The sequence below is a fragment of the Acipenser ruthenus genome, chromosome 14 (assembly GCF_902713425.1).
Source record: "Acipenser ruthenus chromosome 14, fAciRut3.2 maternal haplotype, whole genome shotgun sequence".
Lineage (NCBI taxonomy): Eukaryota > Metazoa > Chordata > Actinopteri > Acipenseriformes > Acipenseridae > Acipenser > Acipenser ruthenus.
In genome coordinates, this window is record NC_081202.1 from 7,693,649 (window position 1) to 7,720,667 (window position 27,019).

General features: G+C 38.1%; 1 protein-coding gene across 8 annotated transcripts in view; it reads right to left on the reverse strand.

Annotated features, from left to right (window-relative positions):
* The window catches only part of LOC117419853 (UPF0606 protein KIAA1549-like), a 74,988-nt gene that overhangs the window by 18,180 nt on the left and 29,789 nt on the right, over positions 1-27,019 (reverse strand). For 4 of the 8 annotated variants that reach the window (XM_058985717.1, XM_058985715.1, XM_058985721.1 and 1 more), the window contains exons 2-11: positions 14,344-16,644; positions 13,895-13,983; positions 11,657-11,825; positions 10,022-10,152; positions 9,187-9,373; positions 8,164-8,223; positions 7,100-7,245; positions 4,115-4,292; positions 2,186-2,370; positions 485-687 (exon numbers count right to left, since the gene is read on the reverse strand). In XM_058985717.1, coding sequence (XP_058841700.1) covers positions 485-687; positions 2,186-2,370; positions 4,115-4,292; positions 7,100-7,245; positions 8,164-8,223; positions 9,187-9,373; positions 10,022-10,152; positions 11,657-11,825; positions 13,895-13,983; positions 14,344-16,644 — 3,649 coding nt within the window. Of the gene's footprint in view, positions 1-484; positions 688-2,185; positions 2,374-4,114; positions 4,293-7,099; positions 7,246-8,163; positions 8,224-9,186; positions 9,374-10,021; positions 10,153-11,656; positions 11,826-13,894; positions 13,984-14,343; positions 16,645-27,019 lie in introns of all 8 variants that reach the window. The other 4 variants (XM_058985719.1, XM_058985716.1, XM_058985714.1 and 1 more) reach the window with 1 other exon arrangement.

Sequence of the window (27,019 nt, forward strand, 5' to 3'; positions counted from 1 at the left end):
TTTACACTTATGACTTTAAAGTCTGTTTCAAAGCTATTTTCAAAATGGCCACTCTAGTGCACTTAGGTTTTTAAGTGCATTAAATAACGTAACAAAAGTGTAACTACAGTGTAGCTGCAGTGTTGTGAATTAACCTGAATTTAAAGTGTCTGCTATTATTTATTTTTTATATTGAAGATGAAAAATACCATAAGAATCCTGTTTATTTATTGATTTAAAGGTGTCCCGGAAACATGGGTGTCCAGGGACATTTAAGTAGTGCCTAACTAGTTTGCATTTAGAAAAAAAAATGTTGCTTGGCTTCTTAAATCTGGCCATAAAATTATGTGGATGTGCATTTTAAACCAGAATAAGCAACAAGAAATATTATGACTAACACACCACTTACAAACACATTTTACAGAGCAATACATGTGAATGCCATCTGCTCTCCAGTATTTACCACCTTTCCATTCCGTGTCAGTGTAGAGTTTCTCTAACTCACCTGCCTCGTCGCCGGTCTCCTCTGCAGGGTTTTGAAGAGGTCTTGGATCTGGGGCTGGGGACGTCGCCGTTCTCTGACGGAGTCATTTCCTTTACAGGCATCGGCAGCGGAGCTGGCTCCTGGATGACCAGGATGTCATCTTTATTATGCTGCCCGAGGTGCAGCTTAGCGAAATCAAACCCTTTCACACTGGGGGCCTGGAGCTATAAAGTGAATAGTGACAAAATTGGTGTCCCTATCAGGTGTACAGTCAAGTTTTGTTCAGACCCCATTGTGAACATCACTACTCAGGAACAGGAAGATCAGTAAGAAAAGATATAGAGCATATTTTAAAGCATCGGTAATTGCCATGTTTAATATGGCATTGTATAGAAAGGACAAATACAGTACGTTAGAAATAAAAGGTTATTTTTGTGTGGTGTCACATTTTACCAAATATACTGTTTTTTTAACTATCCCCATTTTAGGATTTTTACTACCATTCAGTGTTATTTCAATTACTGAAATATGACATTTGGGCCCCACACTAAAAACATGTTTATTCCTGTTTAACTGACATTTCAATTGTACCATTCGTAGGTAGCACAGAAGTACTGTACCGTAATAAAACAGGACACCATGTTTAAAATGAATGTCTTAATTTAAAAAGTATTGGCTCAGTGGTCATTGAACTGGTGTTGACTCAATGGCTTCCTTTTATTGGGTTGGTTTTGGTGTATCTGCTTTAATACATGTTGCTATGATTTTACTATATATATATATATATATATATATATATATATATAGTTTCACTAAAGAGAAACCTGTCAAATTCAAAATGACAAATCATAATAAAGATTGATTGGTTGTGTGGAACTGTCGTAACCTGAAAAATAAATTATAAAGTATAAAGAACTAAACTAATCTGCACTGCATCTTTTAAAAAATACCAGCGTGACTTAAAGGGTTGTATTTAAAACCTTTAATCAGTTAATCTATGAAGAAAACAGAAGTGTTGTTAAAATGTCTTTCTAAATTACGCTGGGGAAGGCTAGAGCATTAAGGTGATCTGCAGTTTTATCAGTTGTTTGTGCTCAGCTGGTTTGCCTAAGGGATAAATATAATCCTGCTGTATTTCTACATGGCTATACAGCAAGCCCAGACAGTCCATATTAAATCTGAACACCATATTTAGAGATGCAATTTCAAGTCACAAATGCAGATTTCAATTTTTGCTGTTGCATCATACTGAATTTTTAAACCCTCCCATATCCTCACAGCCTAATCCTATCAGCCCTTTATAACAGTCTGACAGATTTGCCTGATGTTTTACCCCATTGGGACTAAAACTGCTTTGCAATAGGGAGATGCAGCTTTCTATATATTACACAATACATACAATTTGTTTGGGTATCAGTCATTTACACAAAAGCCCGTCCAACAGTTAGCAGACGTTTCTAATTTTTGTCCAACCTATATTGGTTTAAAAAATCTCATCACCAAAAAATACATATAAAAAATGAATCCATGAAAAGCAGTTATGTTATTAACAATACCTGGGTTATATTTTCACTCCAGTCTGCGCCTGTTGATTTTATAAATACAAAACATTTCCCAAGGTTGTTCCTCATATTAGCTATGCTTGAAAATAAGCAATTTTGTTTATTCACATTCACAAAAACCGTAATCCATGGTAAGTGAAGGCAAATCCAGCAAGCCTACCTTCTGTCTCTGCTGGACGTTGCTCATGGTGTCTGGCTGGAACTCCAGCTTGTCAGTCCTGCAGAGCTTCCAGTAGAGAATGATGATTATAATGACGACCACTATCACCGGCACCACCACCCCCACGATGATCCACAGGTTGTTGTTCTGGGTCTCAGACGAAGGAGCACTGATCTTCTCCACAGCTGCTGGGAGTGAGGAGGGGAGAGGATGAGAAAAGAAAACAATGAACAATCCCATGTACGAGACCCCAGCTTCATAATCCATGCGTTTCATACCTCAAACAACAAAAGGCCAGTGATGTGCTTTTTTTTTTTTTTTTTTTTTTTTTTTTTAATTTAGTAATCGCCAGTTATTTTATTATTTTCTCCCAATTTGGCATATCCAATTATTTTTTTAGGCTCAGCTCACCGCTACCACCCCTACGCTGACTCGGGAGCAGACAGAAGGACAGGTATCTAAATATACCCTCATATTCTGATGGTATAAATATCTGGTACTAAGGGATATCCTTATCTAGTTTCATCATGATTGGATAAGACAGATATTTGCAAAAATGTTGCGACCAACGTATGTACAGTACATACAACCACTGTATCCCGGTCTCTCAATGGGAAATGATTTAACACATACATACAGTACGTTTCAGAACACATGCGAGGGTACGTGCGGAAGTCATGTTTTTTGGCTCAGAAGAGATGCTCGAGAACAGCAATTTTGGACATAGCAGTGTGGCATTATGCAGTTGTTTGGGCGCATACAGATTATTATACAATGACCAAATACATTCGGAACAGCAAGGTGGGATAGTTTATGTTTTATCTTTCATGTAGTGCTGATGTACCCTTTAAATCAAATCATAGAGCCTTAGTCATAGTGTTATTTTAATCTTCAGCAGCTACTGGTCTCGTTAAGCCACTTCAGTTGTGCATTGTCATAGTAACCCAGGTCAATCATTTGTTAGTATTAACAGCATCTTACATTATAAAGATTTGTCACACTTATCACAGACACTTCTCTGCCTATTCTGTAGAACCTGCAGCATGAACAAATATTGCATGATGCCTCTACTATTAGTTATCTTGTTACTAAACTAGGTCCATCATAGTGCATCTATTGTGTGCATAATGTATCTACTGTAGATTTAAAAAAGTGTGATACATACATACGACAGACAGACTTCTAATGATAATACTTTTTTTTACCCCACTAATCTATACCAGCAATATCCCTGCTTCAAACACTGTGTGCCACGTTATAATGCTGTAGCCAGCAGACATTGTTAAGAGACTGTGCTATTTGTGTTCCACCTTATAACAAGAACACAAGTGCTAGTGGAATGGGAGCTTTGACCATACCACCTTATAAACTGTTCTTTATAACCAGTATAAAGGGTTGCCTTATAACGAGGGAGCACTATATTATTGATGGATGGTATTAATTCAGTAAAATCTTATTTGATTAAATGTAGTTTCATTATTGCACTCTTTTTCAGAAAGCCAAAGTTGATCATCTCATTTGTATTATTAATGTATTCATTAGAATACTCAGGAAGCTCCATTATAATCAACAAACATTTAGATAGAATGTCTAGCTTTGGAAAAAAATGCAGCAGATGAAAAGCAAAGCATTGATAAAGGTAAATTAATCCGTAAGTTAAACATTTAAAATAGCAATACCGGCTGTGTTTACTTCTATTTGCAATAAACGCCTGTTAGCGCTTGTGGCTCGGACGCCTATCTTCCCAACATGGTCAACTTCCAGGCAGTAATGCCCTCTAACCACGGTTCTGTTGCGTAATTCAAGCTTTCTTTAATAGCATGCACTAGTCAAAGATATCCTTGTGGCATCCAATTCAAATCCAAAAATAAGCGCAATCTTGACCTGTACTGGATCCCAATTCATTCTGCACAGAATTGAAGAGCTTACGCTGAGCCAGTGTGCCTTGTACTCGATAGCCCAGGACGATGGCAGCTCTCTGGAGGTCAATCCGGTTTATAAGGCTGGAAGCACTGACAGCATTTAGCCTCTCTCCATTCTGACCCTCCACAAAGTAGATCAACTCCAGGGGGTTGTCACTGCCTTCAATCCTTGACATTTTTACAATCTAGGCGAAAACAAAAAGATTTATATTTAAACCCATATATATGCAGTGTTTACAAGAAAAGCATTAGTGTCCCTTTGCTGTATCCAGTGCTGTCCATATCTCAGCAATATATGATCCCCTAGTTCACATGTTCCTGAACTTTTACTCAAGCGGGAGAAACAGAATTTAAGATTTTTAGTGTTTCCAATTCTGGCTCCCTCCTACAACGCTGTTTGTTGTTTTCTGTTCCCACAGTACAACATTCATTTCAATCAGAGAACACTCCCAAGTAAACATTGTGAAATATATTCCCTAGGCCAGAGGTTCTCAAATGGGTGTGCTCAGTTTATGTTTAAAAATAATACTGCTGAATACGGACAACACAGAATAAAACCAAGGTAAAGAAATGCATTTTTTCATAAACACTGCAGTGTTGTGTAAAACTTTAACATGGTTTTAGTATGATGCGCTGCAACACAAAAGTGGGGTTGTATTTTTTTAATTATTTGGCAAAGCAAAATTTGAAATTAAACAACATTAAATGAAAGAAACATCTCTGAGACGAAGCCTATTCTGTGGTAGGTGACAATTCAAGCAGCAAAACCTCTGAAATGCAAAAATATCAGGCTTCAAAGTCGTTTCCATAGCAACTGATGCAATTGTATCCAGGCACACTTTCATGCTCCAGGGTTGTTGAATATTAATGTGTTTTACTTATTCATTAACATAATATCTTACATGTGGATGATTGCTCAACACAGAACCTATTACCCTACTTGTATTTGAGACTGCAATATTAGCAGCTAATGCCATTTCAGTCAGGCTACTATTTTGAATCTGGAAACAAGAACCTTTTAACCACCATATGCTACTATAGTATTTAAACAACTGAATTGCTCATTTCTAGAAGACTGGTATAGGTCTCAAGAAGCCACAGGTATATTTTAGTTAAATAAATGTTGCCCTGGCAATTGCTACACATATAGTGGAATTTACAAAGATACAACTATAATACATACAGCACAAGGAAGTAACAACAACTTTTCCATAACCTTGAACATTTCTTGTGAAAGGAAACTGTTATTGTTACAAAACCTGCTGGCGCTAAATCATAAATGCCTCAATATCCCTATTTTTGAAATGATCTTAAAAGGGCTGATACGACTAGCATAAAACAGATCAAATTAACCACTTTCAAATATTTGACGACCTGAAACAAATCACTGTGACAGTTCAGTTTATGTGCTGCATTTTTTTTACTGTTTGCCAAGGCTTCAAGGCAGTATCAGATCATTTTTTATGGTGTGTTCATATTTTTTAATATGAGTTCTGCTGCCTGTGAAATTGTACAGCTATTAATAATTGATCTGCTATTACCACTGTATATGGTAAATGGTAGTACAAAATTAGGAACTGTCTTTCAGAGACCAAGAACCCAGGATGAATAGGCCATGTTGTCATGGATACTATCTAGTCTCTAAATTATGTCATGGTGAGCAGGTGCTGGAGAAAGCCATACAGAATGTGCTTTATTAGCAAGCAAACAGGAGTTTTAATTCTTGAAAGCCAAATTACTAAATTTGAAGTAACTGATTCATAACTGTCCAGAAAATGGCTAGTTAAACAGTGTTGTCTTCACTGTCTGTTCAATATTTAACCAGCTGTTCGCGATTAACCAACACTTCCCAATGCAGTAGGATAGGCCTATCTACTAAACTCAATGGCACTTAATATATACTTTATGAGGACCCAGCAATGACAAATTGTAACTGCTAAACCTGAATTTGAATAAAACTAAAAATATAAAAAATACATACCTGTGACTCAGCAGCCACAAGGACAACTACATAAACATAAATACACCACCACACAGCTCAAAACTAGTTAATTCGTTTGCAATATTCATTTTATAAAACCAGGTCAAAATCAGAGTGAATTGAAACACTTCTTTTCTCATTCGTCAACACCATCAAGAAGGGTATTTACTGATCAATCCCCTGTACTGAAAGATGTCACCGATGGTATCTGAAATTAACAAATGCTGTAATTGGAGGAGACAAGGATCAAACTAGACCGCTCACATGTCAATACCTTATTGATTGGCTACAGGAATATTTTCCTGAGCTAAACTGAAAGGCTTGTTCCCAGTACAGTTACATTCATTAAATAATCTCTTGAATTATTAAAATAAAGTGCTGAAGGAAATTAAAAATCTTTGCTGCTCCAATATCATTCCATGGACTGTGGGCATCTACAGTATCTCCGACACCTGTGTATACAGTAAGTGTTTATTATCAAGGTAGCCTAGCTCAGACTTTTATTAAGGAGAATGAAACTGTACTTTATAAATACTTCACCTTGAGAATACACTGAAATGATGTATGTCCACAACGCAACTATGATGTCTACCTCTACTGTGTTTTGAAACCTTATGGGGTTATAGGACGGAAACACCTGTGTATGCAGGGGATATCGGCACAAGTAGACATGAATGGAGCGAGGCAAACAGCAGGAGAAACATGCGCTCTGATTGGTTAAAAGATCCTCAGCAGTCTCTAATTTAAAACGCAGTGTAACAGTTTTAGCACAGAAGGAACAGATGTAATAATTTAAGATTGCATTAATGGACACATGTGACAGCATTTTACAACTATGCAAGAAAAAACATGAAAATGTAAAAGCCTTCAAAAATATATTACGCATTTAGGAAAGTATAAACCTGGCTACATTTCCAGTTGGTGGTCAGCCACTTTCAAATATCATGGGCAGGATGTGAAACCCTAAACCCTTGATGCAACAGGTATCCCAGCCTTGTATTCCTAGTTTACCTGCACGCTGTTGTTTCCCACGTTGGTGGCTCTCCTCCATCGCCTGCTTGGACCCAGGACCTCTTCAAGCAGCTGGGCTAACTTGCGCTCCATCTCAGCCTGAAACTTCTTGGCATTTACTCCCTGCTCATAGACACCTAGAACAACTGGTACAGAAGACAAAGGAATAACAACCGACAGTCAACCAACTCCACCACCCTCCACCTTTATTTAATTTCCCTTTCCGAGCACTGGTTTCTACTTCAAAGAAGGTATGGATTTGAGGTTTTGGAGAGCAATGGCTTCAGATCCTCAGTGGCTCCTCCAATAAAGGCACTACTACGTGGAGCGTAGGGTGACTCGTGATCTGGAGCTCACTGGTTTGAATCACAGTCATAGCATAGGGTGACTCGTGTGATCTGGAGCTCACTGGTTTGAATCACAGTCATAGCGTAGGGTGACTCGTGTGATCTGGAGCTCACTGGTTTGAATCACAGTCATAGCGTTGGGTGACTCGTGTGATCTGGAGCTCACTGGTTTGAATCACAGTCATAGCTTAGGGTGACTCGTATGATCTGGAGCTCACTGGTTTGAATCACAGTCATATCGAGTTGCCGATCTTGGCTGCACTGACCTTTCCATTCCCGTGGGTTATACAAGAAAATCAGCCAGGGTTAATTTGTCTCACTGCACAATAGCTCCTATATAATCAATTGGCTGACAGTGGGATCAAAGGTCATCTGCGGAAACAGCAGAGAGGTGCACTCGGAATGGACATTCCAAATTTGTGAGGAAACGGGCAAAATCAAGACAGATACTCCATTAATTTTTTTTTTATAATAATAATAATAATAATAATAATAATAATAATAATAATAATAATAATAATTGTATTATTATATTCTCACATTCTGGTATATTCAGCTAAAGGCAATCAGAGACTCTGCATCTGTCTTAGTTCTTTAATAATGTACACTTTTAGCATAGCTTTTCTTTTGATTACAGTAACTGTTTTAGTTTAAAAAATGTTGGGGTATATGCTGTTGCTGTGGTGGTGGAAAAAAAAAACATAAGAAAAAACTAACCTGTTTTGACCCACGATGACCTCAGTAGGTGGGTCACATTGAGCTCTGGATAGTGAAAAGCTGATAGAAACACAAAACATGTATTAAGAGGTTAGAGGATAGTGCACAGTTCTTTATTCTAATACTGACTTACTGTACTGTACATGCATACGGTGGTGTTTGTTTGAGGATGGTTACTTTGTCTGTGAATGCTGTATATATATATATATATATATATATATATATATTCACATTTTCAGAACTTGAACTCTGTTGACAGAAATGCTGTGTAAAGCTGATCAAACCACCATTTAACTGCTTTTCTGACTCCACTGATACTAAAAGGAAAGAAATTTTGAAAACTGACATAGACCTAGTAAGCAGTCAGTACTTTTTAATGCAGAAAGAATGACTACAGTACAAATATCTTCCTTTGGATATCAGCTGTTACTCTACTATGAGGAGAGGATAGTGTGTCTTTGAACTGAAAGGGAACTAATGAATACTGCAGACATTAATTGATAGGGTTTGTTTTCCCTGCTTGTTGAAAGCACTGGGCCTGTGGGCACAAAGCTAGATCTGTACAATTAGCTGTCTGTTCCCAGAAGCCAATCGGAATTTGTAACGAATGCGCTTGTGCACACTGATGGAATATATAACAATTATTACATGATATACTGATCACATCAAATTCCTGAAAAGAGAAGAATATATACTGAACACATTATTGTGTACGTTCCTTGGGAGTAGTGGTGCCAAATTTTGTATATTAAAAAAAAAAAAATTATAAATATTGATTCTTTTTAATTTTTTTAAAAAATTTTACATACAAAATTTGGCACCACTACACCCAAGGCACATACACAATAATGTGTTCAGTATTTTTTAATTCAATGTATATTTAATTACGTGGGTTCACAAGATATATGTGAACCTAGATTGTAAATATATTATTCACTGTATATTTAACATATAGCCATAAATGACATTTTCATTGAATAACACTGTCAAAAATGGTTTCAATTTGCAAGCACAAGGACTTACGTTCAGCTATCTGTAGCACTGGAAAGCCCAGATAGAAGCTGAACTCCACCGTGTTTAAAATCCTCATGAGGTTGCTCACGTCTGAGCCACTCAGGAAGCCAAATGAATCTTGAATGGCAAAGGTAATATCCACAGGACTCCTCAGCAGTCTCCCCACATTAGACACATCTGTGGTTATGTTTAAGACCTACAACACAAAAAGGGTCAGCTTAGAAAATCAATAACAACGATTTCCTTTTGCATTAGTGTTCTCAGACATTATTTATTGCTTTTTTTAATCTCATACTGTTTATGTATAGGGAATCCTGCATTATTGAATAATATTAAACTGTAGAGGACCTGCATAAAGGGCAGCTTCCATGTCTAGTGCTTTTCCTCAAAGGTAGTCTACAAAATACAGTACAGTGTGTGCAGTTTTGAGGTTACAGTATTTAAGGAAATGTACACACAAAAATATACTTTTTGATTTTTACTGTGTATAGATTAACTGCAAATTGCCTGTATGGTGATATGGAAAATGCTTTCTAAAGCCATAAGTAAAAAGAGACAGCCACCTGACCTCAAGAGAATATAAACCAGTACACCAACCCCTGTATACAGAAAATGATTAGGGATTTGATTTTGTCTTTTTTATATATATATATTCATAGCACTACTGGGCCTTGCAATAAGTCGATAGACTTATGATTGTGTGCTTACATATATGAATGAAATCGTATACAATTGCAACTGATTACGACATTATCAAGTGCAGTTTTAGTAGTCCATGCTTTGCTGACTGTATTCATGTGCTATTTGGTCACGTCCCTCAAAGGAAGGCAAACGCAGCTCTTACGTGCACAGTGAACCTGGTCGTTTCCTGGTATCTTCTTCGTACTTCTGAGAATGCCATTGTCAATCCTTGCTCAATGCGTTCGCTGAAGTTACAAAACCTCACGTCAACGTGGTTGGGGACAAACTGAAGTACTGAAAAGAACAGAGTTCAACAAACAAAAAAAAGATTAAATGCTTTGAAGCTGTTTGTTAGCATGTTAACATGTGTTTCAGGGAACACCCGTATTAATTTGTCCTGGTAAACACAAAACAACTGAATCAAGTCATTAGGTTGGCACTGAATTGGAAACAAATTACTAAGAAGTGCCCTTGTGGACACGGTCAACTGCATTGGATATTAATGCTGAAGTATCTTGTTGTTTGAAGGGAATTGCAAACTAAAATAAATAAGCAAACCAAAATTATATTTTGAATAATTTATTGCGAGTAACACACATCTTTCCCCAGAACTGTCTATTGAATACGAGGGCCCTGAAGGCTACACTAATAGCTACTTTGTTCTGTGGAAAATACGTTTATCGAGTAGAAATTCAAGTTAGAACTTACATATAGTGTTTGGGAAATTATGCAATTCTAAAAAAATCATACAATGCTGCATTTTTCAGTTGAGCAGCCGAGGGGGCCAGATTTAACTGTTAAGCACTGCTGCTCCTGCTGTGGGGGTGAGCACATCCCATCGAAACTCAGTATCTTGTGACATTTCTCTCTCTCTGACTATAAATGGCATGTATTTCACCCTCTAAACAACTGGAAATGTCAAAAAGAAAAACAGTCACCAATTGCAAACTGGTCAACACTAATGTCTCAAAGTACAGAGGCCCATTTCATGGTGTCACTATTCACATGTCATTCCACAACAGGAGGATATGAGGAGGTTCACCATGAACAGTGCCTGCCTGTTTGACTGCTTGTGACAAAGCCAGTAAGCTCTACAGGAGAGTAAATCCACCCTCCCCATGAGAGGAGGTGCTTAAGTAGCTGCTTTGGCAGCCTTACATTAAAAATGTGTGAGATCACTTTAAGATCTTCCATTTATGTAGGGCTCTCCCAGTCCGTCCCTGCATGCTCAAGTAATCAAGCTGGTTAAACAGCAGACAGCTCTGTTCACTGTTAGGAACCTGCTGTCTGCTTCTCATTAGGAGATCGCTGATTGCTTGAGTGGGGACTGCAGGGATGAAAGGGAAGGCTGAGAGTCAGGCAGCAGTCTGCTTGGGGAAACGCTAACGCTGGAGCTCTAACTTTATGGACTGTTTCATATTGTTTCTGCCTTTCAGGATCACAAGCCTGATTCTATGACTGTTTATTTCTGTGCCTTCCTACACCTGTCTATTTAAGCAAGCTGAATAGACCAGCACCAGCTGCGAGTAAAATACTGGCTAACGATTATCTATCGCATTGTAAATACTGTAAATAACAGTCTGGCTCATTTTCGTTGGCTTATTTTTATTTTTCCTGGATGTTTGTTCAATCATTTATTTTATTTAATATAAAGGACTGTTTCCTTTCCTTCAAAACTGACCTCTTGGTGTTTCTTTGCCCTCAGGCGCTCGACACTGTAAACAGTACTGTGGAAACTTATGTAAAAACAATAATAATACGGTTCCCTCCATTGAGATGATTATACTGTTGTGCTTACCTGTGTGAACCTGGAACTGGTGGTCAGGTGCTGCAGATACTGCATTAAGAGAGGCAATGAGAGAGGTATCCCTTATAGACGGATGCAAGGCATTGATGACAGCTATTGCTGTGTAGACAACAGGACCTGAGGTAACCAGAATGGTGAGATCTGGGGGATAATTCAGCACCTGTAAAAGAGAAGAGGAAATAACTTTGCCCCATGTGTTTTTATCCTCCCAGGACTAAGATCACTTGTCTTCAACTTGTTCTGTTTCCATTGACAGTGTATTATGAGTTCCTATGTTGTTGGCACTGCAATGTTTGGGGCTTGTGCAGGAAGTGCTTACTGCATGAAAGGTGAGGGGCAATGGCACTGGATACAGTCAGACATGCTCATGGAAGGTACCTTGCAAAGCACCTCAATTGTTAGTAAACATTTTAAACTTAAATTACACACCTATCCACTTCCAACACCTCCCCTCCCCTTCCAAATGGACCTAGTCTTAACTAGGTTAAATGTACTTTAATTATTTCATGTTTAATGGAAAGCATCACATTAAGAAACATATCCGTTTCAATAAAGAAAAAGATATCCTAATCAGCAAAACATGCCTTCAATGTGCTGCATACTTGAAATGAGAAAATCCAGAGACAGATGGAAGCTCCCTTACTGACAGCTGAAAATAATCTGAAGTGAAACATTAGATACTTGGTGTAATGTGTGTGATGATGAACAATCAAAACTAGGTCAACTGTAATTTGTGTCTGGCAACAATCAGATCTTTATTTAGACACCTTACATTACAATGCACATTGGCATTGATGGCAGCAGTACCACTTTACCCTTGCATTTGATCTAAAATTATATAAAAACTGTTTACATCGGACAGTTTATCCTCAAAGTCATCGGTTCTATCAGCATTTGTTTGCTTGTGCTGTATTTTATTAGTTTTGAACACAGGATTTAAGTACAATACTGTTGTCTTGCTGTATAACCCTTAATTAATATATATAATATTCTGTAAATCTTACCATGAAATGCATAGCTATTAATAATGCTTGTCTCAAACAACTGATATCTTAAGACCAGCATTGCTCGTCCAGTTCTTATCAGCTGGTTGAACTCAAAGCCATATCAAGCCAGGTATTAAAGGATCCCAGTGATTCAGAATCCACAACATGGCTTGGTGACTCATTCCATACCCTCACTACTCTCTTATAATCAGTGTCTTGTAACCCCTGTCCTAACTCTGCCTCCACTTCATTTCCAACTGGTTGCTGTTTCAGTGGTGCTCAACCTTTCCTCACAGCTCATTCCTTTAAGACATGGGATCAGCCTGGTTGCTCTAGTTGAACACAGTATTCCAGGTGCAGTCTCACCCGTGTACTATACAGCCTTATTGTTTATAATCTCATTTGATTTGTGCTCTACAGACTGCCATACTATTTTCACAGGACAGGTTTTCTAATTACAAGTCAAAACCAAATATATGCACTAGCGATGTTTCAGAATTTTAAAGCAAGCGGATCACATGCTCCTGTACATTACATATCTCACTCTAATCATGGTGTTCTATTCTTATAGAGTCAAAGCCCTACAATTTATTTTTTTGCTTTCCTAAATCCACTGCATCAAATTAAATAAAGGTAATTTCTTCCTGTTCATAAAACATCTTGTCTTGTTGAGAGACAAAAGCAGTAAAACAGCATTTCGATCAATCTTCTCTATTGCATGGGGCAATGTAGTGCTGACATCAATGTAATCTTCTCCACTCCCCTCACCCCTGAAACCAGAAGGCTATCAATAGCAATGCGGTGACAGATGACACCGTCATCTGTAACAAGGATCAAGCTACAATTTCAAAATTACTAAAAGAAACTAAGGTAAAATAGGCAATTTTCAATGTCTTCAAAAAACAAAGTACTACTGAAGATCTTATGAGAGTGTTTTATTATGGATTAAATGTCATTTTAGTATGCTTGTAAGCTGTTTTTGCATAAGAATTTTTACAGACACTGAAAAAAAAAGAAACAATCTTACCAGACTGTCATCCCTATGGCTTACTTAAACCCTCTGAACCTATGGATGTTACCAAGCTACCAAAGCCTGGAGACGAGGCCCCAGCCTGGGATGTCACAGCCTTGTCTCGTTCTGCACCTTTGCAGTAGGAGTCACAGAACTATTCTAAGATGATTTTCCATTGTTTAATAAAAATACTGCTATCAAAATATTTGCAGAATTTTCAGCTTTCCATACCTGCAGTTTAACTGTGCGGTTGAATTGAACACTCAGAGCCTCTTTCATATATGCTTTTGCGTTCTCCAGCTGTGCTCCCTTGGCAAGTTCTGCAGATTTGAAACAGAAAGTGAGACCAAATACTGTACATTTTTGAAGTACCACACTGTCATATCCTGCACATCTTGATGGAGCGTCTTCAACAATTTCAATACAAATGGATTTAGAAAAAAAAAAAAAAAAAAAAAAAAGTTTTGGCTCTGGCTTGTTATATGCCTTGTCTAAAGATCTAATTGATTATTCATATTAAATGAGGCATAAAGAATAATCTAAACTTCTGCTTCAAACTAGTGAAGGAGCACCTTTTAAACTTTTAAAATACAAGGTATGGGATTTCTTAAGTGGGTGGAATGAAGTACCTATTGAACAATCAATCTGTTATTGCAGTGTTTTTACGATTTTGTACTTACCTAATCTGACTATATACAAGTCTGACATGGTGATGTCACAAAGGTAAGGCAGGGCTGTTGTGGTGGTGGTGGTTGTTGTTGTTGTTGTTGTTGTTGTCGTTTCCACTGTGGGGGTGGTATCAGCGATGGGTGTAGACTTTAAAATAGTAACTGTGGTTGTGGTGGGAATGGCAGCTGTAGCTGAAGCAGAGTCTGTGTTTCTGGTGGTTACTGTACTAGAATCGGTTACTGAAGTCACAGTGTTTTCCGTTGGATTAGTTTCAATGTTAGTGCTGTGATTTGTCATGGGTGTCACAGGCGGGGGAGACGGGGCAGGTACAACAGTGACAACAGGAGTAAGCTCAGTGGGAGAAGGAGAAATGTACACAGACGTTGCCGACACCGATATCTCAGAAATGCTGCTCACAGGGAATCCAACTGAGGAGGGGGCAAACCTCTGGGTAGTGAGAAAGGGGGTTGCATCATCCGAAATTGAACTAGAAAAGATATCTGGCAGCCGTGTGGTGGGTTGAACAGAGAAAAAAGATGAAGTCAAAATGGGCTCTTCTTTGAAAGCACTGCTTGTAGCGGGTGTGGTCTCTACTTCTGAAGTTGGCAGCCCTGCAGGAGGAACAGCTGTTTTGTTGGAAGATGCAAAATGATCCATTGCTGCAGTAGATTCCACCCAGCTGTCCCAAAGAGAAGCTGATAAGTCGCCTGCATGGGTCTGCACCACCAAAGGCTCCACCAAATGCACTGATGTATTCAAAGAGGGTGTGGGTGTTGTGTCAAAGATAGAAGTCTTTGGTGGAGAAATCATGGATGAATGATAGCCTGAAGTCTCCATATTAACAAATTCAGATATGTTAAGGCTTGAAGTCTCTGACATTAGAGGACTGAATGGGTCTAATGTGGAGTTTATAAATGAAGTGCTGCTACTTGGTTCAAAAGATGAAACTGCTATTGGTAACAATGTTGTGGGAGTGCTTGATTCAAGGGAAGGCAAAGAAGACAGATCATTTGATTCAACGGTAAATGACGTAAACAGATGACTAGTGTCTGTTACTAATAATCCTGTGGGTACGATACCAGGTACCTTTATTGATGCTGTTGACACATGGCCTGTGTGCGCTGTCGAATTATTATTGTTATTTTGTTTTGATAAACTTGCATTTCCTATGGCTAGTAAAGTAGAATAATATTCCAAACTATTCATGTCAGGTAGAAGAAGCTCAGTCGGTTCTAAAGGGAAGGGTTCGTCATTCCAGTCTGATAAAGAATCGATATCAGTGACGTCATGTTCTGGAGGGCTTATCAAGTCCAGCGAAGTGTGGCTGTGGGAGGAATAAACAGATGTAGGATCAATGGTTCTAAGGCCTGCATCATAACTGCTTGAAAAATCCAAAGCTGACTCGGCAGTTGCAATATACATCGAAGACATCGACAGAACAGGCCTTAAATGGAACGATGTGTCATAGACCTCCGTGCTGGATTCCTCCACATCATACATGTCGATAGGTAAACTGGTAAAAGGCGAGAGTTCATCCACCTCTGATCGTATTAATGTCATTGTCTCGAGATAATCCCCAGATCCAAAATCAGTCTCTATCGACTCAGCTGGATATAATTCTTTTGTTGGAACTAGAGTCAGCTCTTCAGTTACCAAAATAGTGTAAGGTCTGAGGAAAGGCACAAAACTTGCAAACAGCATCAGGGGTTTTAAGCTACTTGGTCCTTCATGAGGTATATTAGTACCTGCTATTGTATCACTTAAGTCCGGTGTTTTGCTTGGAGCTTCTACAGTGCTGGAATAATACTCTGAGAAAGGTTCTAATGGAAGACTTGTTCTTAACAAAGGGGGATCTCCAACCATTCCTAAAAAACGATGACTGGGAATACTAGAAGAAGCAATATGAAGTTGTTCACTTGAAGCTGTCACTGGACTTTTAAGTGATCCCACAGACTGAACTGGGGATTCGGTAAGTCCTTTGGTAAACATAGACATGCTCTGTTGACTGGTAGGACCAATAGAAGGTGAAGAAGCAGAGGATGCTGTGGAAGGTAATGGCCTAGAATCCACTAAAGGTGAGAGACTCAATGCAGTGGTGCCTGTCCTTTGTGTATTACTGCCGTTTTCTTCTGCAAATTTAGATGGGACTCCCAAAGTACTGTCTAGCTGTGGTAATGTTGTTTTTGCTTGAGCTCCAGTTGGGTGCGCCGTTAAGGCAGTGTGTGGCGTATCCGTTGGTACAGATGTTTCCTCTTGGATCCTAATTGACAAGTATGATGATGTGGAATCATTATATCCCATCAGATGTTCATCTGAAAAAAAGAATGCAAAAAATTAGTCACTTGACTTACTGTGCTTGGGGTTTTTTTGGATTTTGTTATTTGAGTAAAGGATGAGTCAATTCATAAAGTCATGTCCATCACAAAAAATGTGATCTTTGTCTACCTGTCTTTCCTGGAGTGCTGTACTTGGATAGGGCAACCTGGCACAGGTTCTACAACGTACCTTTGAGCTGAGATTTGAACGTGTCCTGTCCAGTATATTGCTAGCTTACTATGTTCAAAATATTTAAAGTTTCCCAAAACCAAAAAACGAAACAATCTGCATCTATCTTTTACAAATCATTAACCGTCAGTGCTGGGTAAAATATTTGGTAACTACATAAATAAACACATTTTAAGCTAAAAAAAACAAAAACATGTAGAGCAGAATGCTGGCTATTGTCAAACCAGCAGCTAAAAATAAGGACTGTATGAATAAGCCTGTCTGATCTACATCTAACTGGTCTACAGAACAACAAACAGAACAACACAGTGATATCTACCAAAGGATCTTCTTTCTAAACAGCAATTTCTCCATGGAGAAATAATCAGATGTCTGTAGCCTGGTACCATGTGTTGTGGTCACATCATAATCACTTCTCAAAGCAGTAACTGACTTCAAAGCAAAATCATCTCACAACCAAAGTGATTCAAGCCTCCCACCCCCACAAAGTGTATTAACTAGTGACTGTTAGTACAGGTCACTGTATTATAACTACATATTTTGATGCTAAATGAAAAGCTGCTTTCATAAAGATTTTTTTAGATAAACAATTCATTGAATAAGGTCAAATTGAAAAAGCTATTTTAATAATACAGGAAGAGTTACTATATCCTTGCACATCACAAAATACAGGATATTAACCTCACAGCCATTTGCCAATATTCTTCCCTGTATACTGTACACGGCTTTCAATATAATGAGATTTAATACAGTATATACATCACATTGTACAAAAACTGCTGATTCCAAAGAAATGTGTACACTATAAATCCAAACAGAATTGATTATTTATTAACCTGACCATCTCAACAGCTTCTAAAATAAAGGCTTCATAAGCATCTTAATGTATTTGGTTATTTTCTCACTTGGGACTGGTTTTTCCACTTTCTCTTATGGTTTGTGCAGAAAATGGTACATTCCAGTTTAAGGGCCATTAATGTCATTTAAAATTAAAAGGAAAATATTAAACAATATTAAACAATATTAAACACACTGAAGCACATTATTTTGTACTGTGAAAAATAGTGCCTATTCATTATAAAATGGGGGGCTCCCTACAGACAAAACTGTGATAACACACACACAGCACATAGCATATCAGCTATTTTTCAATGACATTTAAAAAAACAATGGGGTGATATTGTCTTGATATTTTCAAGTTCAAAGTTATACTGTGTCTTTTGTGTCTGGTTACTGTATAGATATTTAAATGCTTAGTAAACATGCAGTAAAAATAAAATAAATTAACTGAAATTACAGCATACTGCATGTTTTAGATGAAATCACACAATTTAAATTATATAACACTGGAGACTTTGACTGCATTATTAAAATTCTGCCTTTGTCGTCTCCTAGTAACGCAGTTGCTCAGGGACCTTTCCACTGACATCAACCTTAAACCGCAATGACTGAGACGAAGATGAATAACCTTCACTCGGACTGAACTCTTAAAGGGGCTGAAACTCCTGAAAGCTCACATTCAATATGTGTTAAAAAATCAATGCAGTCAACAACAAAAATGAGAGAAATCAAGTTTAATTAGGACTTAAATTTAGGGTTGCCATTATGAGGAAACTCTCCCAAAGGTTGTCAGTTGGCACTACTCCCGTTCTGTTAGAATTTGGAGAGTACGGTTTGGTTTGTGATTTGTAGAGGGACGACACGTATGAATGACTCAACTCTGAATAAATTATCTTCATCTGTCAATGCACAAGAAGTGCAATAGCAATGCAACGGTCCTGTAACATGAAACAATGCTAGTTAAAGAGCAGCTACAATGGTTGCAGCCTTAAACCACATTGGTAACATTTTCATATTTTGAGTATACCAATGGTAACACCATGATGCAATGTGAACCAATATACATTGCCAATCCATATCGGTATGTTACCGTACCAGGACCAATGTGCCAGGACCATTCCTAACCCACTGTGTTGTCATTGCTGTGGTCTGCTAAGGTTTCTTCAGGGGCAATTCTATGGTATTGTTTTTTTTTCTTTCTTTTGTAAGGCAAACCTACCTCTTAATAGGCAAATTAACCAACAAAATATGACCTAAAGTTGATTTGAAAATTTGAGTCAGACTGTCAAAGTAGATGAAATGTCCAATAGAAATGAAGTGTGTATAATTGGTTATGGAAGACCTGGTACACCTAGTTTACTTTCTATTTGTGCAAGGATAATACAAGGGATACTGTGCAAGGATAAAGCATGCTGCAGCGTACCTGTCTTGCATTACCCTTGAAAACACTGCTCAATTTAACCTGCATGGTGAATTTAATGAATATTTGAATGTTCTGTGCCTTCCATCTTTCTTTATTCTTGCTTTTAAGTCACTTGCATGGCTTATATGGGCCTTTCAAGGCCCTTGCAAACAAACAACAGTGTAGCACTCAAACAGAAAGGTGTTGCATGCTGATGCCCTAACAAGTGCTCCTGACAAGTTTAAGACACTGGTGTAGAAGCTGCTATTATCCGCATTGTGCAAAGCAATCTAATAATATCGTTTACAACTGCATTACTTTCTTTTTACAGAGTAGCCTGTATTATTTTTTTCTTAAACAAAAACAAGAATGTCAGTGACATCCACCAGCTGTACATTCAAAATTAGAGCTAGAAAAAAAGATGATCACCATGACCGTCCTCTATCTACTGTATGTACATGTAAGAAAGTAAGTTTGACTGGGGGTTGCACAGACAGACATAGTTTCCATGACACATTCAACAACAAGTTCAGCAACAACTGACAATCACAGTAAGCCTTCCTTGAACAGACAGTATTTGACAGTGTTTGAACTGATACTGTAGTATAGCGCCCTCCCTCCGATTCATCATTTTATTATGAACTGTTCTCTTGACAACAGGAATACAGGAAACTGTTCCCTTGGCAATGGGAGTACAGGGAGCTGTAACAATTGAGATAATGAGAGTGCAAATGTAATCCCTTTTTCTCAGTGCATGCTCTTGAAAAAATATTTAACTATCCTAATTATTTTAGATACTGAGGATTGATACTTAGCAAAGAAAGAAAAAGAAAGAAAGAAAGAAAGAAAGAAAGAAAGAAAGAAAGAAAGAAAGAAAGAAAGAAAGAAAGAGCTCATTAGAGGGACCCTGCTTCAGTACTGTATGTGAGGATTTGTGGTGGTAACAAGGACCACCACTAAGGACCCTTAAGGGACAGCGCCCAGCACTTCACTCACACAAGCCTTCATCAACAAGCCTTAATCAGAAAGAACCTCAGTTTAATGGCTCAGCTGAAACACAGCCCCCTTTGACTCATCCAAGCAGGACACATCAACCTTCTGGACGGATTAAATTACTAATTACGAGCTGGCAATACAAACCCTGAATGTCTTAAAAGCACTGTAACTGATGTTATAACAATACCCCAAGGTTTAGGGTTGCAACAAGCCAAATTACTGACCATGTGTGCCCAGGTATTCGTTCACATAATCAACCCACTAGACTCTGGCGTTCCATAAGTATACTCGCCACACTAAACATGCCATATTGGTTATACGACTGCATTAGTTATAATACTGGTATGCACTGTAATGCAGAGATTTACAGTCTGTGATGTGGGGACAACTTGTGTTTTACTGCATCTACCCATTTCACCCAAACTGCTACTCTGTACCACAGGTAACACAGCAGTTCAACACAGCAGACTGTGTTTCCAAACAGAACCCTTTTAGTCCAAAGAATGTGAAATATTTATACAATTAATTACTGTTTTGATGGAAAACCTGGCTGTACCCAATCAAATTGCTTTACCAAACAGACATCAGTTATTGCATTACAGTAGTCGGTGGGACCAGATTAAGGGCGGATATGTAAAAAGTCAGATAAATGAATCCTGTATTAAATACCTTTATACACAGCTGTAACAATTACTATATTCACACAATTATTGTTTTGAGATTCAGCTTTTATTAGGGTGCTCCCCTAAATCCCTTGTTTAGAAAGATACAGGGTATTAGTGCTGTGTACACTTACATTAGTGTCAGATCGTTTACACAGTAGCAAAATGCATAAGTTTACGGGGGAAAAAAACTGTAAGTAGTGTAAATTTGCTGAAACAATATAACCCCCCCCCCCCCCCCTTGAAAAGTAGAAAATTGAAGTTACAATAGAAATTAAAATTTACACTACTTACAGTTTTTTTCCCCCGTAAACTTATGCATTTTGCTACTGTGTAAACGATCTGACACTGTGTTAGTCGCATCGCAAAATATTAAACATCAATCGATTGGCCAATCCTGTGAAATATCATCGCATAGCACACTGCCCGATGCAACTGAAAAATCACGTTACTATTGATTGCATTGGGCAGTGTGTTCAGGGCTTAACGGGAGGTACAAGGAACAGGGGAATCCATTACGATGGCAGAGACGATAAATAACATTTCCAACACACAAATTGTAAAACATGCATTTATTTTTAGCTGTGCACCAAGCATATACAGTTTTTGCTACCTTTAATCATGCTGGTTACTAACAATGGGGACTCTGTGCTCCAAGAGATTACTGACATCACAAGAAAGACACCAAAGTACAGTCTAAGACAAAAATCCAAAATGAAAGACATACATATTTCATATCGTATCCTTCAAGAGATACTTAATAATACAACGCTTTGCTTATTAAAATCTAATTTCAGTGCAATTTCTTGACATTCGGGCAGATTAAATCTAACTGGTTTGCACTGCAAAATGTTCTGAATCTAATCATTTGTAGCACTACAGTAAACATTTGGTTGGCACTACTTCAATATAAAAAAAATGTGGCCTAACATGGAGAACATGAAATTGGGTCAGAATACACAACCTAACTTAATCCACTTCATTGTTGCACCAGTCTGCTGCTCTAATGGTAGGTTCAGTAGTTCAGAACAACCCCCACAACTTGAGTGAATGACAAATGAATCTACTGAATTGATAGGGCGTATTACATTTAAACTTCATTCAAACCAGCTTGGCTGAGGGGCAATTGCTTCTACATTTGTTTTAAAGACCTTATTATACAAAGAGACAGCTGAAAGGGCTGGGACGGGGTTAAAAATGAACAAGAGGGCAACATTCAGAAGTTACTGGTTAACGCGAGTGTGGCTTTTCAGCTGTTGGCGCTGTCCTGTTAAGCTGTGACCCTGAGAAGATATCTCATCTCTGCATGGTATTGCCCCTTGTGCCAATGACAAGGTTCCTCTTAATACCTTACATTATAAACAAAACATTTTTGGCACTGGATGATGAACTAACAATAAACTCAGACACAGCATCATGCACTTAGATCTCAGGAGAATTTTTAAATTAATAAGATGTCAATATTTTTAACATGGCCATGGACATGTGAAAGGTTACGACAGTGATAGGAATTTATAACAGTATAACTATTTTCACACTAACACATATCTAGCTATCAAGTAACAAGTGTTACAATGTTTCTAAGTGATCAGGATCACAGCCCTGCTTCTGTGCCTGAAAATGTAACAGAAAACAAAATAATGAAAAATACTCAAGAAGACACAATCCCTGAAATAATACACAAAATCAAAACCAGTGTTTTAAATGCAACTCCAATGAGCTGTGTTTCACTGACCCATCCTCCGAACTCGTAACCCTAACCACAGACCTTTTTCGCAAGCTCAACTTTAATAATGAAACAAGCAGATACAGTACAATGGTATCTCCCAACACTACTTCCAGTCTATCGCTCACACCCCTTAATGACTGATGAAGTGCTGCACCTCAACAAAGGTTAGCTTAAACTATTACACATGCCTGAATGATCAGCTATAGTCCCATTCCTATCACTACCCCCTGGGCATTTGCATTCAGAACAATGGCCACTAATCCTCCTGCTTAGTAGGTCCCCTGAGCCAGACACTGTCCCACAGCACACAGGATTCACTTTCCTCTTCAGTTGCCTGGCTGGTATATTCCAACATAGTTCATACTCTACAGTACATATCTACACTGGAGCCAAATTGGCCAAAAGATTGCCATTCAGTTCAATACATTACACTACCATTCCCTGTAGGAAACTCCAGCAATGACTGTTAACTGGAATACACTCCCTTTGCAGGTTTTCAACTGGTCATGCTTGTTTAGTACACTGTGTTCCTTTAATATAAGATTCAAGTGCTTTTTTTTTTCCTACACGTAAAAATCGAATTGCTAAACTGGGGTTTATATACCAGATGACTATCCAGTTATAAACTATGAGAGTTCCTTTTCTCATTTCTTGTAGATCAAAAACTATGGTAAATGCTTAACCATGGGAAAAGCATGGGGGAAAACAGCAAATTTACTGTGGTCTCCTTGCTATGTTGGTTTTAGTGTGTTTAAACTATTAAAATCGACCCTGTGTCAATGATCAGGACGCATATGAGCATCTAGGTTGACAGAAAAAATATAAGAACTGGTGGAAGAGTTTACGTACTTGGGAAGCCAGACCACTAGCCGGGACATCAAGTTAAAAAAGCTTAATTCTAGTCAGGTTTAACAATTGAAGTAAGATTTGATGCAGCTTGAATATTCAATTGAAAAAGCAAAGTTACATTACGTGAAGCATAGAGTCTATCACACAAGATTATGTATCTCTCACTACTTTCCTTGTATGCAACATACTTGTATGACAGGGATCAATGGAGGTCATGTTTCTGTGAAACAGGTGGTTGCTTATGATATTTGCTAGTTCATTGTTGGCTTATAAGGATCCAATGTTATTCTCTATACCTTGTCTGTCCTGCTGATGTCCCTGTGTCATTGCATCACATTTATATTCTTTTGGTTTGTAAAGCCAGTTCTGGTTGCATAGTAATTACAGTATACAAAAGGAGGCTCAAATTTGCCACGGTTTGTAAGGATGCCTACTGTATCTGCTCTAAGAATTGATATTGTACCTGTACTGCTGTTAATGAATCCTTGTGACAGAACAGACAATGGTGAGGCTCATACAAATCAGGATACAAATCAGGCACACAAATATATTGTAGATGTCCACACTTTTATTGTTGTTAATACCAACATTCTGAAGGTCCTCAGATTTTAAACTGGAAAGACAGCTACAGCTACAATCACTTACCAAGCATTTATATCAGTGCTGGACCATCTACTATTTAAACTGTTCCTACCACCCTTGACATGGCTTGCTATAGCTTTTCATACACCGGTTGGATTACCCAAATGGAATGATTTTAAACAATCCCTCTAAAAACTTGGTTTGCGGCATGATTTCATTTCATCTAGTTTCATTTGCACACTATTTAAAAAAAAAAAAAAAATAGAAACTAAAGCAGTCATAATACTTTTGCAGACAGACATCACAAATATTCAATTGGAATGGAACAACCTGTACTGCAGTATCTATTGGGGTACTGCAGTAAAAACAAAGGAGTCACTGAGACTGGTGTATTATATAATTCATACATTATGGTTGATGTGTCCCTGATACTAAGATGACAAGGGAGCTGTTGCTAATCTTTCCCGCTCATCTAGCATCTAGCTCATCTTCATTGTCAACCATGTGCACTGATTAATTCTGCTAATTGTGAAGGTTAATTAATTCCACCCTTGTCATACTCTAGCTTTAAATATGTTACTTGTTGATTTGAAATGCCTACCAGAGTGTGTTGCTGGTAGTAGGAGCTCCCAAATCTTCCTGATTTCATTGATGGTGCAGTGGGTTAATTCATTTGCCTCTTGTGGGCACTAGTTCACATCACAAACCCAACACTCAAATCAGCACAACTACCTGTCTCTGCTTGCGAAAGGCGCAGGACTGAATATTGTGTTTGTGATTTGTTTTGGTTTTAACTTTTTTTTTTCGCTCTGTGAGTGTGTTTTTTTTTTTGTTAAACCTTTTATTTTGTTATTGTTTAAATAAACGGCGCACGCCACGTCTTTTGCCCTGCAGTCCTGCCTGTGTGTTTCCCTTCCTGCATTCCGGACTGGCGTTACCACATCAGCTACCCTATCACCAGGGTTGCCAGAGTTCTGCAGGGTTTATAGCCCAAAGTCACTTCAAAAATAGCCCAAAATAATGAAAGCAAGCTCATTATTAACACGTAGGCCTATGCATAAAAAAAAACAATAAAAAGCTTTTGTAAGAAAAGATACCTAGTATAAATTTGATAAAAACTACAGGCCCCAGTACAGCTCATCCACACGTCACTATCAACAAATTCGTACGGAAGCTCTGAAGGGACAAATCAACATTCATACCAGGTCAGCAACCGAATTACAGCGTGATCCCTTTATTGAAATATTAATGCTGGTACTGTATCCTAAACAATATTGCAAACATGAAAACAGTTCAATCTTTTAAAGTTATACCACCAATCTAATTACATTATCAACCCGCGACTCCTTAATATTTACCGCGACTGTGTTTTTGAAGTAGCCCAATTCCGCAGGAAAACCGCGGACCTGGTAACACTGCCTATCACAGACATGCATTGCATGGCACATGGTTTCTAACATCCATTCTGCACAGCTAGTTTATTTCTTGTATTTGCACAGATCAAATTAACTGAGATCAGTAGATGTGTAAGCAAAGGCTTTGTCTTACTGTGCTGCAAGTCCCTGTTGTGCAGGCAGCATGGAGTGATCGCTTACCGACAAAAGTGAATACGAATTACAGCTGAGGGAATACATGGGAATGCTGTTTGATAACAGTAAAATAGACTTTATATTAATAATGGCTGATTCGTGGAGAAACTCAAAAATAAACAATAGAGGCCACAGCTTTAATGACATGCTGCCTGGCTACATGCCCTGGGAGTGCGAAAGGCTTAATCTCTTAGTTAACATCAGTCACTGAGCGAATATAGCCTGGGTCTACATTGCAATGAATCATCTGCTTGTCTGTGGGATCTAGGGATATCACTGATTGCATCAAACCTAAGAACATTGATGTAAATGTGGTTTACATATTGTATCCAGTACAGTATTAATTGTGCTACTTTGATTAATGTTTGATCCCCTAAAGAATTTCTGGTAAAATGTTGGCCTCTGATACCCAGCTCAGCTATTGTTTGCAGTTCCTTTTCATGTTAATCATAGCCAAGTCTTTCCCATCTTTAATGTATTTCCTAACTCGCCTTTGGCTTGACTGCATTATTGTTAAGGTTTCAGATTTTAAGTTTTAACCGATGAACTCAGATCCTCCATTTCTTTAGTCACTTTCTGGTGTGAGTAAACAGTGGGAGACTAATGTAATTAATTGCACATCAATGCATAAAGTACAGTAGGTGCATGTTAAACAGAGGCACACGTCATAAACACAAGACTGATGTATTACTGCACCGTGGAAAACTTGAAGTATACAACCAAGGTTGCCAACTCAAAATGAATAACTGTTACTGTACAGATGAGCCAAATTAAAACATTCTAGAATTTAATTTGAACTACCCTGTTGAGGACTGTTAGTAACTCCATGTAAAAAACAAACAAACATGCATTCTGTATTTTTTTCTAGCTTCATTAAGTCAGTTAACTTATGCTAATGGTTGTATTTTCTGTAACAGTGTTCTACATTTAAAACAGTAGGAATAAAATAAAACTTTAGCGTTGCTCTGTGGCTCTCCTCTCTTTAAAGATGTTCTATAATTTACATAACAGAGAGCCTACACTGCTTAGCAGCTGTAGCTTTCTGCACTATTTGGTAAAATTGTAGCTTTTGAAGTAGGGAGCTTTCGGCACTGTACTGATCAGGTGCTCCAACAACATGCACAATGATGATCTATGGTGTCTTTCAATATTTACTGCGGGACAAGTACAGAGCAAGAACCACTGCAGTATTATCCCGTGGATACCACTGACTGGGATAGAGGCTACAAGCCTCCTCAAAAATTCCATAAATAAAAAAAATAAGTAAATGTTCTAAAAAGAATATATCATCTTTGTATACAAATCAGCAGGGAAGCTCATAACTGCAGGAAGGAGCAGTTACATTATGGTTAGGAGTAGTTGCTTACACATTTGTCTATAGTATTTCTTTTGAATGCTGAATTTCCCAGAGAATAAAAGAGATTTGGCTTTTCCTACTCAAATGTGAAAACTTTCTGATCTTGAAAAAAGGTGCAGTTCTGTCATGCCTGAGATTTCTACAGCACACAGCCCACCCCCTCAGGGGACTGGCTC